Source organism: Pantherophis guttatus, chromosome 2 (genome assembly GCF_059756535.1).
Source record: "Pantherophis guttatus breed Tessera chromosome 2, ASM5975653v1, whole genome shotgun sequence".
Taxonomy (NCBI): Eukaryota; Metazoa; Chordata; class Lepidosauria; order Squamata; family Colubridae; genus Pantherophis; species Pantherophis guttatus.
The window spans coordinates 216,578,604-216,599,236 of NC_142064.1; the positions used below are offsets into that span (position 1 = coordinate 216,578,604).

The window sequence follows — 20,633 nt, forward strand, 5'->3', positions numbered from 1 at the left end:
TATAGGATTTGTTTTTGTCATACCTGGAGAAAAACATGGATCTCCAGAAATAATCTTTTAAAGCAGCAGATAGCTTTTTATTCAATGTTTGTAGAAAAGCCAAAGAGCAATTAGTAATAGCAAAATCATACTTTTATATCAAATTTTTAGCAAAAGCTATATATTTGGAATTAAACATTACAAATTGAAAAGGGAAACAAGAAGAAACAAAAAATATTTGAAATTTCAAGACATCATGAAAGAATGCAATAGAACCGTGATGGCGAACCTATTGCATGCGTGCTAGAAGTGGCACGCAGCACCCTCTGATGGTACGCGAGCCATCGCCCCAGTTCAGCTCTGCTGCGCATGCACACGCGCCTTCTACCAGCCATTGGTCTTCAGGTCTGCCATGCATGTATGGGGGGGGCATATGCGAGGGGCCGCATGAGCATGCATGGGGCGAGGCACATGTGCAGGGGCCATGCACGCAATGCGTTTTGGGGGTTTGCACATTTGCATTTGGGGGTTTGCATTTTGGGGGTTTGAGCCTTGGGCACTCGGTGCGGAAAAGGTTACTGGAATAGAACACTGGAAAAGAACAATAAAATGTCTCTCTGTTTTTATGATCATCAAACTCTTTATTTGTCATGAATATACAAATCATTCAGTTGATAAACAACAAGTCAAATGGCAGAGAATCTTATTTTCTGATCTTCCCTCTCCACCAGTGTAGAGCTAGCTTGAAGGCTGAGCATTGACAGATATTATTGAGCCAGCCTGTAGCATTTGCTTTGCACATGTATTTCCAGGAATACATACCTTGCTAGCATTCAGCCTAAGAATACCCGGGGTGAGCTTGTCGGGTATGGAAGATGCAGAGTAGTCAGGTCTCTGTCATCCTTTTTCTTTGGATTCCAGCAAATATCTTAGTAGGGTTGTAACAGAGAGAGTGCTGCGTCCCATGGGTTCCTTTGTCTGCAATTAATAGATGACGTGTTTCCAAAGAACCTTGCAGTACATTTAAACTTTGCAGCCACAAAGTTCATCAGTTCTAAGTTTTAATCTGAACACTTTACTATTTTTGTTATTATTGAATTCATTTTCAATTACTAATATAAATGAAGCCATCAATGGCCTGTTTCCCCCCCTATTTGTATCTAACATTACATGCAGATAATGAGATACAGTGACATACAGGCAATTTAAGCATACCATTTCTAGTCTGACTAAAGATTAATTGCATTTGCTTTTCAAATTGTTCTGGTTCTTTTTATTTAAGAATTGAAAGGGTTGTTTAACTATAAGAAATTAGATTTTGAATTCTAAAATTGGGGTTGAGGGTAGGGAACACCAGAACATTCTCTTCAGTTTTTTTTCTACCACCAACTGTATTTATGTTTGGGCCCTTTTGCTCCCCTCAAATTCATAGCACTGCTTTCTCATCACCACAACTGTCCCTAATGTTGGCTTAAGCAGAATAACAGAATAACAGAGTTGGAAGGGGCCTTGGAGGTCTTCTAGTCCAACCCCCGGCTCTGGCAAGAAACCCTATATCCATGATGACGAACCTATGGCACGCATCCTGGAAGTGGCACTGAGTAGCTGCTCTTCCAGTTTCTGGTGCTCCCACACATGAAGACCAGCTAGCCGGCACACTGGAACCCGGAAGAGCAATGGGCAATGGCTCACATGGCCAAAGACGTGGAAAGGGGATCCTAGTGGTGCTTCCTAGGGGAGCAGAGCTATTGGCCAGGATGGGTGGGCTGGGGCTTCCCTCCCTCCCCACCCGAGCGAGCTTCTTGCACAGCCCCTGCCCTCCAGCCCATGACACTGATGCGCATCCGGAGCGCCTCTGGTGCACGGGGCAGTGTGGCAGCTTTTGCTGGCTGAGTGGCCAGCTGCCCCATCCTCTACTCCTGCTGCGGGCGAAGGGCAAAGAGGCGGCGGCGGTTCTTGCAGTGCCACTTGCAGCCAGGATGCTGGAGCAGCCAGGAGGAGGAGGAGCCGCTGTCGGGGGGGGGGGCGAGCTGACCCAGGTGGGCTGGAGGAAAGTGCAGCTCCTCATGCATGGAGATGTTGCTAAGGGCCTGGCTTACTGGTGGGGGAGTGGTTGTGGGGGCCAGCCGATCACTCCTGCTGCTTGCCCTGTGGCTGCCGCTTCTGCTGCTGCTCTTCTGGGGCAGTGCACAGGAGCTGACTTCATGTGGGAAGAACGTCTGTCCGGCGCTGGGGTAAGAGGCGCAGTCCCTTGGCAGAAGTGGCAGGAGGGGGCGGGGGCTGCACTGACTGGTTCTTGGTGGCAGGCTGGGGGGACGCTTCATTGATACTCTTCCTGTTTCTGGTGAGCGTATGGACACCAACTAGGTAGTCTTTGCATGCGCATGCATGCCCCAAACCAGGAGACCAGGTGGCACGCTGGAAACCAGTAGATCATGCTTCTGGCGCCCATGTGCTCTTTTGGTTTCCGGCACACATGTACGCGCTCCCGTTTTGGCACTCGGTGCTGAAAAGATTCATCAACACTGCCCTATACCATTTCAGAAAAATCATTGCTAGACATCTCAACTTTGCTGTGTTTGCTTTTCATAACGAAGAAAGAAATCTGGGGAAGCAGGAAGTTTTAGAATGGCTTCTAGAATTATTTCTAGTTTCTTGAAAATATCTCTGTGCTAGGTTACCTGATTGGGAAGGGAAGCAGAATGGGGCTTAGAAGGAAGAGCAAATGAGATCTTGTGCTGTGCCCTATTTACATTTCTCATATGGGGAGAATTTTTTCAGGATTTTGTCTCCTCATAGCTTCTAGCCAGATTAGTTCCATTTTCAACACAACTTTCCTTTTGTTAGGTTCTCTTCCCCATGCCACATTTTATCCAATTATGATTGGTTTTCAAAGCATTTTCCTGTTGAAAGACAGATGGGCAGACAGAGAGAACTACCTGGGTCTCTTCATCATTTCTTTCCCTTGACAGGGAAAGAATAAAAAAACAAGCTTGGACCACCATAAGTACAGTGGAGAAGGATGGGAGAGGACTTGAAGTGACAGGGGAGTCCCAGGGATAGGGAGGATGGATTAGGTAAGAATTCCTACTAGAACTAAGTGCCTTGCCCTGCATCCTGGAGCAAGTACTGCAAAAATGTTCTCATGTTTTCTTGGGATTGAAAACTGAGCTGATTTTCATCTGTGGTTAATTGGCTCAGCTTTCACAGAGTTCTCAAAGTACCACAATATTGTTAGAACATGCAGGATGGTGATGGTGCAGCCCTTGTGTGACAACCTTCCATATGGCCTTATACAAGCAGTTGGACATTCATCAACTCTTGGCGTAAGTTTAGCAAATGTTTATTTCACAAATGGTTTTTTTTTAACTAATAGGCTGTCCTGCAGGTTCTGCTGTGGGTTTTGCAACAGCTGCAAGACTTGGCAACGTTTTGGTGAGGGAAAAAAAGCATTTCAGTGACAGTCTATAGCTCTGAGCAAGTTAGATCATACAGAGAAAAATTATAAAATAGTTACCAGTTCTATTTCATTTCTACTTTTTACCTTGTTGCTCTCTTATTACTCTGTCCCATAAATGTTAAAGGTTCCCTGTATGCGTTTCTTATAAAATCTAGATCTAATGCGCAAGAATTAAAACCAAGAGTTGCAAATGAGATTCTATTCATCACCACCACCAAAGGACCCAGCAGCCACAGAGGCACAGAATCCCATGTTTGGATGAGAGGTGATTCAGCTGTTGGGGGCATTTTGATTTCCACAGTCAAGAAGATGGATAGATTGTAGAGAAAATTCAGAATGCCACCTGCATTATATCCCTTTTATTTCTACCTTATCTAAGTGGAACTATTAATTTGGTTTTCCAGCAGCAGCAATATAGATAATATATAACATTTTCCTCTGGATAACATGAGCTTTATTCCTTCTTTTCCATTTAAGTGTACTCAGTTTTTCTGGGAGCATAGAATCTTCTTTTAAAGAAAAAACCATTCAGGATGCTAAAATCATAAAACAGAAACACCGTGTGTCACTGTCGGCTAAACACTCAGCATTAAAAACTAATGGGAGCAAACCATTTTCTTCAGACAGAAGGGAAAGAGCGTCTACAGGTGAGTAGCACATTTCTGCATCGTTCAGTATGGGTAGCAAATAGGTTTCAGTTTTATGAAGTAAACTCTGTAATGATCTGTTTTTCAGCACTGAAAACAATCCAATCTGGGTTGGTCACTGAAAACAATCTTTAACAAGGTTAGATTAAGATAAAATCTAAATTAAGAATTGAGAATTCTTAATTGAGAAATTGACAAAATGAAATTGACAAAATGAAAATTAAGTACCCTATTTTTTGGACTATAAGATGCACTGGACTATAATATGCACCTTAGTTTTTGGAGAGGAAAATAAGAAAAAAGGTGATTGGTGGGTGGATCAGCCTCCCGGAATACCCCCAATCAGCTGTTCCCAGAGGGGAATTTTAGCAACAGGTTGGTTGGTTGTGAGCTCTGTGCCTTGCTTTTTTTTCAGCCTCTGAAAGCCTCTGAAACAGAGCTTCAGAAAAAAAGGCTTTTTTCCTGAAGCTTCTTTCAGAGGCTTTTATTCTGAAGGATTATCTGTACTCTGTTCAATCTCCTTTCTTTGGTATTGGTATATAGATTAACCTCTTCCAATCTGTTGGCTATTGTGTCATTCTCCAGATTTGTTAGCATAGTTTGGTTAGAACCTTTACTGATTCTTTTATTGCTTGCCATATTATTTTAGATAAATGCCTTTCTGAGGCTTTTTTTCTGAAGCTTCTTTCAGAGGCTTCTTTCAGCCTCTGAAATCTCGGGTTACGAAGCTGGGCGGAGCTACATTCGGAGTATAAGACGCACCCAGATTTTCACCCTCTTTTTTGGGGGAAAAAGGTGTGTCTTATACTCTGAAAAATATGGTAAAACCAATGTATGGTGCTCCCACGTGCCCAGAGATCCTTATAATTGAGCTGTAATACTTAACAATAATATTACAAGTTTGCAGTATTGTGCCATGGGTAGTGGATGAATGAACTGCTGCTCAGATTGAGAGAATTGAGTGGCAGTGCAGAGAATTTAGTAAGACACATTAGGAACTTCCTGATTTCATTCTGCCTGTACCATTTTTAGCATACCTTCAGGGCTGGATATATATGTATGTCCATCATGCTCTTTCCTTTCAAGATATGCAGCATTATGCAGAACTGAGAAGAGAAGTAAGACATAGTGAGGCAATGTATCAGTGAAGATTCTCAGTCATCCAGGTAGAGTTCTCAGGAGATTGAACGATGGTAAATGAACTCAAACCCAAAAGAAAAATCCAGTTGTCACGATTCAGCTTCCAGTTTGTGAGGCAATGAAATTGAAGCTAAATCTAATAACCACCTTTTTGTCTTTACAGATCAATTTTATTCACATTATAAATTAATTTCTATAATTTTCCAGCTTTTATTCACTCAGAAAAGCGGAGGCCATCACAAAAAAGTAATGTTTTCAGTGCTGAGAAGAAAGCAAAACAGGCCGTGCAGAAGTCAATTGGTAAAGAAGCAGCTGCCTTGGCAGCCCAGGCAAGGAAGTTTGGAATAGCGGCTTTGCAGCTGGACCTCATCCCTCTTCTAGCAGGTATTATTCTTCTCCAGAGATGGGTGACAGGGAAAATGGGAATATGATGAAGGAATATCAGAGAGAGAGAGAAATACCTGCAAGTTGGATCCAAGCCCCACCCTCCTGTACATATCAAATGACAACAAAAGTGCCAGGGTTGCATTTTTGAGTTGCATGGCCTATCTCTTCACCTGAATCTGGGTGTTCTGATCTCTGACAGTTTAGTGATTTGGAGGCAGTCTGAATTGGAAATGTGGACAGTACTTTGCAGCATTCTCTCCTTTGTTAAAATTCCTCAGTAATAAAAGAGTATTATTAGACCGGTCATTACCATTAATTTTTAGGCAATCAATAAAACCTAGATGATATGGAAGCATGTTATCTAAGCTTATCTCTTCATTGATCCAAAACCACTTTAATGGTTTTAATTTTTTACAGTCTTCTAAGCAAACTGATTTTTTTTTTTTGCAAGAGTCCACACTCTGTTTATCCAAAGCTCTTTCAAAATTGACAATTGTATACTGAATGGACTGTAATTTAACAATGTATTTATTTACTTGAACCTTTATTTTCTTGCAAGTGTTCACCATAATAATATCTAACCAATAAGGAGCTTCTTGAGGACATAACCCAAACATATATGAAACCAGCATAGACACTGCTTTCAAAATGCCCATCACTACAGAAGCCACATTCAGTTTTTACTGCATTTATTCTTCCCCACAGTTTAAGAGTATTTCATTCATCTTTCAATATCTCCTTTCATCTGGACAATACAATGTTATTTTCTACTAAACAGAATATTTTCATAGAAATAATTACCTCCAGGTATTTGATTTAATCACCATAAAATAAAAATATAACTTTTAGATATTCATAGCTCCTTGTTACCAATTGGCATGATATTAGATGAATTCCAATTGTACTCTTGTATTATTTGCCATATTGTTGTATAGTTCTTATAAAATATGTTTTAATATTCATCTTTGATAAGAATTATTCTTAGTCTATATTACTTGATTGGTCCCAAAGAAAGCTTTTGACTGAAAATCTTTGACTTCAATTAATCTATTCATATGTTTTCCCGCTTCCTGTTTTATTATTTCCTACAGTATAGATTGGTGCTTCCTGAGTAATTTGGACTACTGCATCAGAATTTGCATATGAGGCTGTCATAGTTGTATCCCTTTATTCTCTTCTTCTTGGAATTTCCTAAGTAGTAAAAGTGAGAGTTAGTGAGGTCCACTTATATTTTCAGGAGGAATGTTTTGCTGCATTAACTGCATTAGCGCCAGCCCTTCAGTAGGCCCCAGCAGGTGGCTGTACTTGGTGGCTAAGTAGGGTTGGCCCAGTTAGTAATTGGTTGGGGGAACCCTTGGGAATGACAGGATAGAGGAGGTCTAGTGGGAAAAACATCCTGGAAGCAGACAGAGACGACCCATTTTAATATTTTTGCAAAAAATTGTACATGGTCTCATCCACGAAGACAGCACAGATTTTACATTTTTAAAAAATCTGAACACTTATAAATAATTCAGATCCTTCTCTCCATCTGCAGGTGAATACTATACAGCCAGTCGATGGGAAGAGAATTCCCCCAAACTTAATGAAGCGTACTTAGGTTTTGCTGTAGACAAACCTATTATGAGTGAGAAACACAAACATGACTTAAACCCACTGATTATTAAGATTAAGTCTGCAAATTGTTTACCAAATACTCCTGTTCCAGTTGAAGAGTTGCAGGTAATTTGTTTTGGTTCTATAGAGTGATAATAAAGGGCATTCTGGGGCAAAACAATACATTTTAAAGTGTCTTTTGTTTCTGGATTCACTGAGTCTTTACAAACTCTAAGCGTCCTGAAATGAAATGTAGAAAACTTTAATTTTTGTAATGTACAGGGATTCACTAGGCCTCCTTAATTCTCTTATAGGGGGAGCCTTGACTATAGCTTTTGTAACACAGGGACCACCGTTGAAGGTCATTTTTCATTTGATTGTTTTTCAGTCTGATTTAAAGAGCTTTGAATGAAGCAACTTTAACTTTTTTTTATCAAACCAGCAAAGGATTTTCTCATCCTCCTCTCTGTTCTGGCTCTCATTCTCCAGAGAATTTACTTAGAAAGTTTTATCCTTCACAAACCTTCAATTCTTCTTTCTACGTATAGTTTTTCACTAAGAGCCACTTCAAACCTTCTTAATACTGCCATTATTATTGTTGTTTTGTTTCCACTCTATATCCTACTCTATACTTGACCTAGGGTGGGGAGAGGACTTCTCATCCCCCAATCCTCTCATATCCTATATGTACAGTATAATTCCTACTGCAGTGTGAGGAGTTGTTGGTGCTCTCTGAGCTTGGTACCCAAACTAGATTAACATCATCACTGCTAATGATGTTTTTTTATAAACGAAAAATCAGGATTAGCACTGATGTAGTTACCTAGTTTGGGTAATGAAACATCTTCTAAAAAACAAGCTCGGGGAGCACCAAGGACCCCTCATTTCAACCATGAGCTACAAATACTCTCCTTTATTGGTATCACTCCAGTGTTTCCATACTAATTGCTAAGTTATGGATCCACTATATATCTTACAGTAGGTCTATAGAGATTCTCAGTCATCCAGGTCATGGTTGTCCCAAAGGTGCTTTTTCAGGAGGAAACTGGACTTTCATGTTTTTCCTTTGAAGATGTTTTGCTTCTCATCCAAGAAGCTTCTTCAGCTCTAACTGGATGGTGGGGAATGGAAGGATTTAAATTCCTTGCAGACAGCTGGTCATTTGCATCCTTTTAGAGAGTTGTTGAGGCACTCGGAGGTTTATCTGTGTCCTCAGGGTCATCTGAGTAGTGCAAATGATTCCTGTAGTCTGCAATTTTTCTGACAATCCATTCATACTCTCACACCATATATATCTTTGCGAACATATACAATAGCGGACTTGGTCACCCTGAGGAATTCCCCCCATTCCTGGGTGTGGCCAGTGGGCCTTGCGAAGATCTACCTTAATGACGGGTCCTGGGACCCCGAGAGGTGGCACAAGGGTTTTAAGGGTTCTAGAGGTTATAGTAAGAGAGTGCTATATTGTTTTTAGTGAGATTTTTAAGGGGTTTGGGGAGGGGGGTGGGTTGCGATTGCCGGAAGGTTGCTGGGGGGACTCCTCCGGGTCAGTGGCAGTCCTGGCTGGGGACGGGGAGCGACAGTGGGAAAGAGGGGCAGGGTCCACCGGGGACCTTGGGGAAAGGGTGGGAGCTTTGATTCCGGTTGTGATTGGGAATGGAGGCAGGTGAATGAATGGAGGGCCATATTGGCACTTGGAAGCTCGTCTCCGTTGTCTTCGAGTGGTGCCATGCTCTGACCCTCCTGGTTCCACCCGACTGCCTGGGGGTTTGAGGGGGAGGCTCACTGGACTCCGACTGGTCTATTTTAATGCCAGGTCTCTGGTTAACAAAGCTCCCCTCATTCAGGATTTGATTGAGGAGGAAAACACAGATCTGGCTTGCATTACGGAAACCTGGTTGGGCCAGAGGGAGGTGTCCCTCTGACTGAACTTTGCCCACCAGGTTTCTGGGTGCTGCACTGGCCAAGCGCCCAGGGGAGGGGAGTGGGGGTGGCGGTTGTTGTCAGGGAGACCCTGAGACCACAGGAGGTCACTGTTCCTCAGATAGACGGGTGTGAAACTCTTCTCATGAGATGGGGCCCTCAGGGACAGTTGGGTCTGTTGATTACGTACCTGTCTCCCAGCTGCGTAGCAACGGCCCTGCCCGGCCTGCTCGATGCCCTGTCGGGGCTGGTGGTGGAATTCCCCAGACTTATTGTGCAGGGGGACTTCAATCTGCCATCCCTGGGTGGAGGGTTGGGGTGGCTCTGGAGTTCATGGCTTCCATGGCAGCCATGGAACTGACTCAGATTATTCAGGGCCCTACTCATGAAGGGGGGCACACATCCAATCTTATTTTTATCTCTGAACAATGGCATGGTGAGTTTGGGGGGATTACCTGCTGTCTGTCCTCTGTCATGGTCCGATCGCTATCTCCTGTGGCTGGACTTCCAGGATATCACCTCTCCTCACTGGGATGCGGAACCTACCACCTGTTTCCGCCCTAGGTGCCTGATGGACTCGGATAGGTTCCAGATGGAGCTTGGGATGATTCCTCTCTCTCTCTCCCACGCCCCGATTGAGACCCTGGTGGTAGCCTGGGATGAGGCAGCTGCCGGGGCTCTCGATCGTGTCATGCCTATGCGGCCTCTGACTCGATGCAGATCTCGGTTGGCTCTGTGGTTTACTGAGGAGCTCCGGGAGATGAGCATCGGAGGAGAGGCCTAGAGAGCTGTTGGAGGGCCAGTCGTTCCGAATCTGACCGTGTACAGCTAAGAACATTTACACGTTCTTACCTGATGGAGATGATGGCAGCAAAGCGTCGTTACTTCTCCACCCTCATTGCGTCCGCAGATAATCGCCCAGCTGCCCTGTTTAGGGTCTCCCACTCCCTCCTGAACCAGAGGGCGGGGGAGACCCTTTGCAAGGGCGGGCCGAGGAGTTTAGTCAACATCTGTTGGACAAGATCACTCAGATTCGGGACGGCTTGGACTCTGACTGGGCAGGGTCAGACAGAGGGAAGGCAACAGGTCTTGTTGTCTGGGAAGAGTTTGACCCTGTTACCCCTGAGGAAGTGGACAGGATCATGAGGAAACTGAGTGCGACCACTTGCTTGCTGGACCTGTGTCCCTCCTGGCTGGTCAATTCAGTGCGGGAGGTGACATGTGGCTGGATCCAGGCAGTGATAACTGCATCTTTGCATGAGGGGAGCTTTCCTGCTGCCTTGAAGGAGGCGGTGGTTAGGCCCCTCCTCAAGAAACCTGCCTTGGATCCGACCATTTTAGGTAACTTTCGTCCGGTTTCCAACCTCCGCTTTGTGGCGAAGGTTGTTGAGAGCGTGGTGGCACGTCAGTTCACAGTGGCCCTGGATGAAGCGGATTATCTAGAACCGTACCAATTGGGTTTCAGGCCTGGATACAGCATGGAGATAGCATTGGTCGCGCTGTTGGATGATCTCTGGAGGGCTCGGGACAGAGGTTATTCCTCTGTTCTGGTCCTATTAGATCTTTTGGCGGCCTTCGATACCATCGACCATGGTATCCTGCTGCGACACCTTGAGGGGTTGGGAGTGGGACGTACTGTTTTATGGTGGTTTGCCTCCTACCTCTCGGGTCGTACACAAGCGGTGTTGGCGGGGGGCAGAGGTCGGCCATGAGGTCTCTCACTTGTGGGGTGCCTCAGGGGTTGGTCCTGTTGTGGCCCTGCCCTCTGAGCCTATCTCAGGCTGTGTGTGTGTGTGTGGACGGGGACAGATCAGGTCCTCTCGCCTCTTCTGTTCAACATTTACATGAAGCGTCTTCCGGTTTGCTGTTCATCGCTGCCAGACATTCCTTTGGGATCGTCAGCTTCCACTGCCTGTCAGAGCCGCCTTCACAACGGAATGGAAAAAAGCCGGCAGGGGTGGGTAGAACTCTCCGCGGAGTCCCAAAAGTTTTTCTTTTACTTTTGGGACGGAGCGGATGAGATGCCCCATATCCCCAACCGCTGCTCCGGGCTTTGGGAGACCTCTGCTAATGCAGAGCCAGGCGTCAAAAGCAAGCCTGCAAATTTAACAGATTACTCAAAGAAAATGTGAGCTGGACCTGTAATACTGAACCGCAAGTATTTTACTTTTCTTTTAAAAATTACTTAAGAGAAAGGAGGAGAAGAAAGAGGGGAAAAAAAGCCTTTTAAAATGGCGTCTGCCGCGGCTGGAGGAGAGGCTGAAAGGGAAAGTCCTTCCGTTTTCTATTATTACAATGTAGCGGAATAAATACCACTGGCTACATTTGTAGACAAAACTTCGCTCCTGTGTTTTTTTCTCTCTTTTTCCCTTGGAGACTTGATATTGTTGTTGATTGGAAAGAAGTCTTTTTTTTCTTGTTTTTTTTTTTTAACAAAGCCTGCCTGGGCGGAAACATGGCATTGAGACTCTCAAAGTCAGATAAACAAATAGGGGGGGGATTCCCCCACCAACAATTTAAAGGAACAAGTTTTAACTCTTCAGTCTCAGAAACCTGATTTTAATATAATAGAATTTCTCTTAGAGGAAATTGAAAGAAGGGAGGAGATTATGAATCAGCAACTTGAAAAATTTAAGCAGGAAATTAAAGAATTGGTGAAATCTAAGTTTGATTTTTTGGAGAAAAAATTTTCAAAAGTGGCTAATGGTTTTTCAGAATTTATGATACAGTTGGACACAAATACTAACTTACTAGAGTCTAAAATGGAAGAAATTCAAGATAAATTGGACAATAGAACTCAAAAAATTGAAAATGATTTGATAAACACTCAGGATAATAGCTCAGAAGAAAAACCTAAAATGGATGCTGATCAAAAGTTTGGTAATGTAGAAAATTTGCAACAAAAGATTGAAAAAGAGATTCTAATGGTACAATATAATTTCACAGAATATGCGATAAGATTAAGAGGTTTGCAGGAAAATAACAGAGATGATTTAAGGAAAATATCTTCTGAAATTCTAGCTGGGATTCTAAAGGTTCAACCTGAGGAAGTGTTTTGTAGGATCGACAGAGTTTATCGAATAAACTCCTGGATTGCCAAGCAAAGGCAATTGCCTAGAGATGTGGTGATTTATTTTACAGATAAAGAAATTAGGAATAATATCGTGCAAAATTCCTTCAATTCTAATTTGCAATTGTATGGAAGAAAGATTTGGATTTACAAGGAACTCCCACCTAAGATATTAATGGAAAGGAAGAAATTTGGTTTTCTGGTGAATGAGTTAAAAAAGAGAAATATCCCATTTAGGTGGGACGCCCCAGTTGGTATTATATTCAGATATCATGGAGAAAGATACCAGCTAAATACTGTTGAAAGAGCGGAAGAATTTTATCAAAACAGGTTGAAAACGAACTTAACATCTTCAGGTATAATACAGGATAAGCAGAAGGAGCTGGAAATAAAGGTAAAATATCGAATTATAGAGACTGTACCAGATGAATCGCCTTTGGATTTATCGGACACCCCAGCTGGACTATCTACAAATTTGAGAGAAGTGGCATCTAACCTTAATGTGATGACTTATCAAGGCAAGGACAAGCATGGAAATCAATTAGAGGATACACAAGGGATAAAAAAGAAACATGAGACACAAAAACAAGACCAACAAGACCAATCTACAAAGCAGAATGTAAACCGACCAGATGATACACAATTTGTAGAAAGGAAACCAGGATGGAAACCAAACCCACAAAAAGAAAAGAAAAAAAGAAATAGGTCGCATAGAAATAGAAATTTCTAAATCAAGCAACAGTGAAGCCAGTGACTTTAAAATATGAGTGATTATGTGTAAACATAGAAGAGGCGACATATTGGTTAATATCATCCTGAGGATTGTGGCAGATCTCTGCATGGCCGTAATCTGGGGACGTGAAAAGAGCCTTAAACTGATGGATTTGAATTATCCACTTTGGAATTTCTTTTTGTGTTGATAAACATATTATAATTATCTTGAATCACAAGGCAAGAGAATTATGCTGGGGCATGCAGAAGATCGGGTTGTTACCCACTACGATGATGGGAATCAATAATCCTGATGAAATCCACAATTATTACTATTTGGAATATAATTACAATGTCACTCGGGTGGTTGTTTTTACCTTTATACATATAAGAAGATATTTACTACTGATGGGGGCAGATATGATTGAAGATTCTGAATAAACTGTTGCACCAGCAAGTTATGTTACCCTATTATGGATGTTGGTTCTACCAATCTAGTGGAAAGACCTCAAAGAAGATATTATATGGACTATAAATTTAAAGTTATTGTCTTTTCTTTTTTTTATTTAGATATAATGGAATATATAGACATATATTTTTAAGTAGTGTGGGCAGTGAATCAAAGATATTAAGAATTGTTGTGTATGGTAATTTTGCGTGATAGTGGGTGAATAAGCTAGTTAGTAGATTGATTAGTCTAAGAAAAGGGATTTTCAAGTGATATATTTAGGGGAGTGGAGGAAATGGATAGAGTGGAATAAATGTTAAACTAGATTTTATGGGGAAGGCCGCTTTGAAATGTTATAATAATATATATAGAAGATTAAATGTTAAAGTAGGATTTATCGTATAGTTTTAAAGAGGAAGGAGGTCTTGAATTGTTGTAATAATATATAGATACAAGCTTGGGAGAGGTGAAAAAGGGCAGACTATTGCCAAATTGGGAGTTATAATACTATTATGCTAAATTAGAAGTTATTTTATAATGTTATAGTATAATGTCTTTTTTTCCCCTTTCTTTTCTCTTTTCTGAAATGTATGGATAAAGGGGGATGTTATAATATTAATAATATTTTTAGTAAGTAAAGGTCAATACTTAGAGGAGGGAGTAAGTAATCTGTTATGAATTAGGGTTTTTTTTGTCATGAAGAAGTCACAGGGGGGGATGGGTGGGGAGGGGGTTAGGGAGGGGGAGGGAGAGAGGGGGAAAAAAAGGGGGAAAAATTTGTACTTGAAAACTTTTTCAATAAAAAAAAAACATTTACATGAAGCCACTGGGAGAGATCATCTGTGGTTTTGGGGTGAGGTATCATCAGTACTCTGATGATACCCAGCTTTTTGTATCCACCCCACACCAGCCCAGCGATGTCCTCGACGTGATGTCCCAGTGCCTGGAAGCGGTACGGGTCTGGATGGGGAGGAACAGGCTTTGGCTCAACCTGGCCAAGACTGAGTGGCTGTGGATACCGGCATCACGGACCGAACGAGAAGTTCCATCTTTGACTATAGGGGGTAAGGGTTGCCCCCTCTAGACAGGGCGTGCAACTTGGGTGTCCTCCTGGATTCATGGCTGGGCTTGGAGGAGCATATAACAGCCGTGACCAGGGAAGTGTTTGCCCAGGTTCGCCTGGTGCGCCAGTTGCGCTCATACTTGGACCGCGATGCCCTATGCACAGTCACTCATGCGCTAGTCACCTCCTGGATTGATTATTGCAATGCTCTCTACCTGGGGCTGCCCATGAAGACCACTCGGAGGCTTCAGCTGGTGCAGAATGCGGCCGCACGGGTTGTGATCCCGAAAGTCCCATGTTACACCTCTCCTACGCGACTTGCATTGGTTGCCGGTTGCCCTCCAGGTGAGATTCAAGGTGCTGGTGTTGACCAATAAAGCCCTTCATGGCTTAGGCCCAGGATATCTGTTGGACCACCTGCAACCAGCATCAACCTCCCATCACCCAGTGCGTTCTCACAGAGAGGGCCTACTCAGGGTGCCATCGGCTAGACAATGTCGGCTGGCGACCCCCGGGGTAGAGCCTTCTCTGTGGGCTCACCCACCCTGTGGAATCAACTTCCCTTGGATCTTCGATTGGCCCCGGATCTTCGTACCTTTCGCCGCGAGCTTAAGACATGGCTGTTTAAACACCCTAGCCTGGACTGGTTTTAGTCTGTTTTAGTATGTTTTAATGTGTATTTATTGGGATTGTTTCGCTGATGTGAGCCGCCCTGAGTCCTTTGGAGAGAGGGCGGCATATAAGTCCAATAAATAATTATAATAATAATAATATCTTACTCTTCAAACTAGCACAGACATGATGGCTCTTGCAGCTGGCTGACACCACATTGTCCATTATATTGGGATGTCCTGAATATATGTCCTAATGTTCCCTTTAATTGTATTCATTTTATGTATTCAATTCATGCTTGTACTTATATACATTATCTAATATTTGCTCAACAAAATAAAATAAATAAATAGAATTCTGTTTTCACATTGTAGTTCTGATAATTTGCAGTCTTTTGATACAATTGTTTTTGAAGATCCTTGTTGCTGACGAGGATAACAATTTCTCTACCATCTACTTGCTTAATAGTCTGCTGCTTGTGCTATCTTCCAAACTATTTATATCATTCATCCCTAATCATTCCCTCCACTAAAATAGATGTCCCTGAAGTTAAGAACAAAATATTCTCTTAAATCATTACTCCCTTAATTCATTACAAATGTATTCTTCAACTTCATTAATGTCAAGATTCTTTCATTCCATTTAAGAATAGCTAGTATCACACCTGAATCAGATGAAAAAAGAAAACAAAAATATGTTGTAAACATACCAGTGACATATCATTTCAGTCCCCAGTCTGACCTGGGTTTCATAAATAGATACTATTAGTGTGTTAGAGAAGACAGAAACTTGCAAATTAAGTGTTTAGCTTAATATTCTATCACCATGTGATAGATAGAGATAGAGTCCAGAGAAGCTACTCTGGTTGAACCAATTGAAAGCCAGCATTAGGAGTCATTGAGCCAGGAATCTTTTGAGGGTGATCAAATATAGGCATGATCAGAATAGCCAGATGTTGATGTACAGCTTCTAAGCCCTTGGTCTTGTAGAGTAGAGGAAATCATAGCAAAGATGCTCAGTGAGGCTCCTTGCCAATCAAGGGCATATATGCTTTAAATGCCAGCTGCCTTCAGCCTTATTTAAGAGGCAGCTTTGACTTATGTTTCCTTGTTGGCAACAATGATCTGATTTCCTATATCTGACCATGTTGTTGCTATCTACTCTGTAAGAAACCTAAAACTCCCATTCTTGGACAGGCCTACAAATCTTACTTGGCTCTCTCAATTTTGAATTTTTGACTGTTCTTCTGCATATTTCTGTGGAAAGTGAAACTACCTTATTGTCAGAGACTGATTTATGTACCTTTGATTATCTGTTCATACTCAAGTAAATTACTTATGCTTTACCCAGTGTGTGTGTGTTTGAAACCTGAAGCAGGAGATCCCATTCAGAAATTGATGTTTTAAGCATCTATGTATTGATACTTAATTGTATTCAATTCATGTGTCAAGTATCTGCCATTTGAGATGTGAATGAACTCAAGTTTTTCTTTCCCCAGTTGTGATATCAGATTAGGGAACACCTTTGCTTAAGTGTGTGTACTTTAAGTGTTCTCCCTGCAACCTTCCCTCTTAGACCATCAGTGTTTTTTCCTACTTCAGTTTCTTTGATGTTTTCTTTTTCATTGTCCTTTTGGTTTTAATTATTACTTTGAAGTTATTTTATTAGACGTTTGGAATACATTTGTAGACTTAATACATTTAGAATCAAGAAGTCATTTATACTGAACATTTATACTGTTACTTTGTCTTTACAGAAAACTTGCCTCCCTGTTTACTGCAAATACACTTTCTACAAAATGTGTCCCCATTATACACAACATCGAGATCATGGAACAGATGTCTTCTTTAAAGATACGAATGTGATTCTTGTGGGATCAATAGACCCTGGAAAATTCAATGAATACCTAAGAGGCCCACCTTTAGAAATTGAAATTCACGACAGAGATAAGAAAATGGAAGATCTCAAGATGACGCCATCTTTGTTTGGAGAGGAACCAGGAGATAGCAAGCTAAGTGACATAAACACTGTCACTTCAAGATACATGGCCCAGAATCTCATTACAGCCAAAGAAAATATTTGCAGTCCATATGGAGTAGCTAAAATCAACTTGAACGATTTACTGCTAGGTGAAAAAACCTTGAATTTCTGTGCACCAATTCACAACTGCTCAATTCAAGATACATCTGGCAAAAATACCAGTTCAGGGGCTAAGAAAACCGATGACTCTCAAGTTGTTCAACTTGCAATTGGGCATTATGTAAATGCAGAGTCATATCTTAAAGTGAGAGTTGAAATAAGTGTCCCATTAGGTCCTGCAGAGGAAGAAGATGTTGCTGCTGCAGCACATTGTCCATATGGCTGCATCATTTATCTTTTTGATTATAATAATACATCGTTCTTGTATTATTTGATGCAAGAGATTACAGAAATTAATTCAGAGGCTTTCCTACTTGATTCCTATCCCATAGATACAACCCAAAAATCTCTTAACACTTTGAAACTGAATCAGAAACTTTCCTTTGAAGAGATTTCTCGGCTAAATATTATTACTGGGTTTCACATAATTGATGGATCTATTCACCTCCTTATCCTGGAAGGTTTCAGAAATAAAGCACTAAAGAGGCTGTGGAATAAAAAAATCGATAGGTAATCAACACCATTTTACTATTAAAATTACTTTTTTCTGTAGTTATCTACTTCTGAAGGTAGTTTACAAGATTTTATATCCTAACATAGTAACTGATAATCTTCAGAAGTGATGCCAAGAGCCCCTGGTTCTCCAAATGCTCATCCTGTGAACACTTCATAGGTGACCAATTCATAGATTTATAAACAGAAGTACTAGATTGTCCCAGACTGTGGCTCGAATGTGTCCTGATATTTTTTAAAAATAATTGTGCATATTGAATCAGAATGTGGGAATGAATTCTGTGTCTGAACATTTTAAAAAAATGAATAGTGCTGTAGAAATTGGTAGCTTTCTATATTTTGTCTGTTCATATGGGTACAAGAGACAGGAATTGTGAATAGATATAGGAAGAATTGATAATTGAGGATACTGTTACCTTTAGACTTTCTCTGATATTTGAAATTGTTTGTATCTATCTATCTATCATCTATCTATCTATCTATCTATCTATCTATCTATCTATCTATCATCTATCTATCTTTCAATCTATCTAATTTTTGAGTTATTTTGATATTTTGAATAGTACTATTTAGTAATGGTTATTTCTCCATTTTGTATGTTAGGAATCCAAATCATGTTTTCTTAAGAATGGGAGAATTCATAAATCTGAATGAATCTTAGGTACAAACTCAATAAGGTTTTATTTTACACAGTTTGCAATTGTGTCCATTGCTTTTTGAAAGCAAATACCATATTTTTCAGAGTATAAGACGCACCTTTTTCCCCCCTAAAAGGGGGTGAAAATTTAGGTGCATCTTATACACTGAATGTAGCCCCATCCACCCACTGGCCCTCACCCTTTGGCCTCTGCCTCGCAGCTTGCCTCCTTCAAGCAAACAGCAAGAAAAAACAGCTCCTTTCAGCTTTAGCACACCCTAATTAGCACAGGTTGATTGGATCGCCTCCCGACTCTCAGCTGATTTGCTCTCAGCTGTTTTGCACAGGGCTCTGCTGCTTGCTGCAAAGAGGTAAATTGCTGGAGCAGATTTTTTTTCCCCTTGTACTAATCAAGCTATGCTGAAAATGAAAATGAAAATAAAGCAGGCTGTTTGCTGTTTGCTGCAATGAGGCAAAATTGCTCAGAGGCAGAGGGAAATTTCTTTTACTTCTTTTCCTCACCAAAAAAGGTAGGTGCGCTTATACTCCGGTGCGTCTTATATTCCAAAAAATACGCATCAAATATAAGCATCAAGGGACCTGATGTATTTCAGAATTCAGATGTGGGTTGGAAGGTGGGTGGATAGGGAGCCCATAGTTCTTTCCCTCCTTCCCCATAGCTTCAGTCTAAATTGTTTCCCTTTCAGGGAGTTGGAATCGTCTGCCAGAATACCCAGCTGTATTCTGGGTATTCCGGGAGGAACAATAGTTCTGTATAGCTGTATTACTATCTACAGTATTATGTCAAGTTTCGAAGTCGTCTTGAATAAATTGCATTTCAAACAAAGTCTTTGAAAAAAACCTCTAATTTATTAAGCATGCACATTCTAACTCCGACTCATTGCAGCCAAGTCTGGCTTCCTCAGGCAAACCCTCCTTTTCCTTTCCCCACTCCTCTATACTCATTGGCCATCTTCCCCGTCACTCTGCCCCTAATCTACTGCTCCCCTCAAAGGAATTTCCCCCCTCCCATCCCATCTCCTAGGTGATATTCTCTCCTGTGAAAATAAGTAGGTGAAGGGTCAAATGACTCTTTCCAAATGCCTCCGCTTCTCTTCTTATGTCAGCATTGGAGTAAGTGCAGCGTGAAATGCTGACATATTATACCTTGGATAAAAACTTTTGTGTTGCATTTAATACTTCTATTAATTAGGGAAATGTTTTATTTTATCAGTAGTCATCTTTTATATAACATGTCTCTCCAAAAATAAGACCCTGTCATATTTTTTTGAACCCTGAAATAAGCGCTTGGCCTTATTTTCAGGGAGGTCTTATTATTTTGGGGCACGTGGAGCGAGACGCGGATCCTCTTGCCTTCTTACCTGATTTCCAGCTCTGTCTCCCTAACCCTAACTAGAGGAAATGGCGGGGATGGGCTGTGCCTGCGTTTAAATATTTTCAGGGGAGGGCTTACTTTTGGGGAAACACGGTGTTTAGACTATTCTTCTGGCACTGACCCAAAGTTGGTTTTTCAGGAGGCAACTGGACTTCCTTATTTTTTCTTTTGAAGACATTGAGTTCGTACATTTACAGCACACAACATTTCTCTGCTAATTCTCAAAAATAAAAACAAAAACCCAGAAGGGTGTGGATGTGAACTTAAACTTATTTACTTGTAACTTGGAGGGGGGGAATGTTGGCTCAGTGGTTAAAGACTGAGCTTGTCAGATGGAAATCTGATAGCCCAGGTTTGAGACCTGAATGCTGCACAATGTGGTGAGCTGCCATTACTTGCCTCAGCTCCTGCTAACGTAGCAGTTCAAAAGTATGCAAATGTGAGTAGAGAAATAGGTATTTTGCGCACTTGGGTGTATAGTCATGGTGGCCATATGATCAAAGAAGTGTCTTTGGATAACGTTGACTCCTGTGGCTAAGAAAAAGAGTTGAGTATTGCCCCCTAGAGTCAGATCCAAGAAACGGGAAACATATTCATTTACCTTTACTTGTACAGGTAGTCCTCAACTTACGACCACAATTGAGCAACAAAATATCTGTTGCTAAGTGAGATATTTGTTGTCATATTAGCCTCATTTTACGACCTTTCTTGCCACAGTTGTTAAGTGAATCACTGCAGTCCTTAAGTTAGGGATATGGTTGTTAAGTGAATCTGGCTTCCCCATTGGCTTTGCTTGTCAGAAGGTTGCACAAGGTCATAAATATGAACCAGTTTCCAAGCATCTTAATTTTGATCACATGATCATAGGGATCCTGCAAATATCGTAACTCTGAAAAAATGGTCACAAGTCAC

At 41.5% G+C, this 20,633-nt stretch overlaps 1 protein-coding gene across 2 annotated transcripts in view; it reads left to right on the forward strand.

Moving 5' to 3' along the window:
• Positions 1-20,633, forward strand: part of CFAP92 (cilia and flagella associated protein 92 (putative)) — a 79,876-nt gene that overhangs the window by 39,055 nt on the left and 20,188 nt on the right. For both annotated transcript variants that reach the window (XM_087887805.1, XM_034437877.2), the window contains exons 8-11: positions 3,917-4,086; positions 5,434-5,610; positions 7,151-7,335; positions 16,793-17,685. In XM_087887805.1, coding sequence (XP_087743931.1) covers positions 3,917-4,086; positions 5,434-5,610; positions 7,151-7,335; positions 16,793-17,685 — 1,425 coding nt within the window. The remainder of the gene's footprint in view (positions 1-3,916; positions 4,087-5,433; positions 5,611-7,150; positions 7,336-16,792; positions 17,686-20,633) is intronic.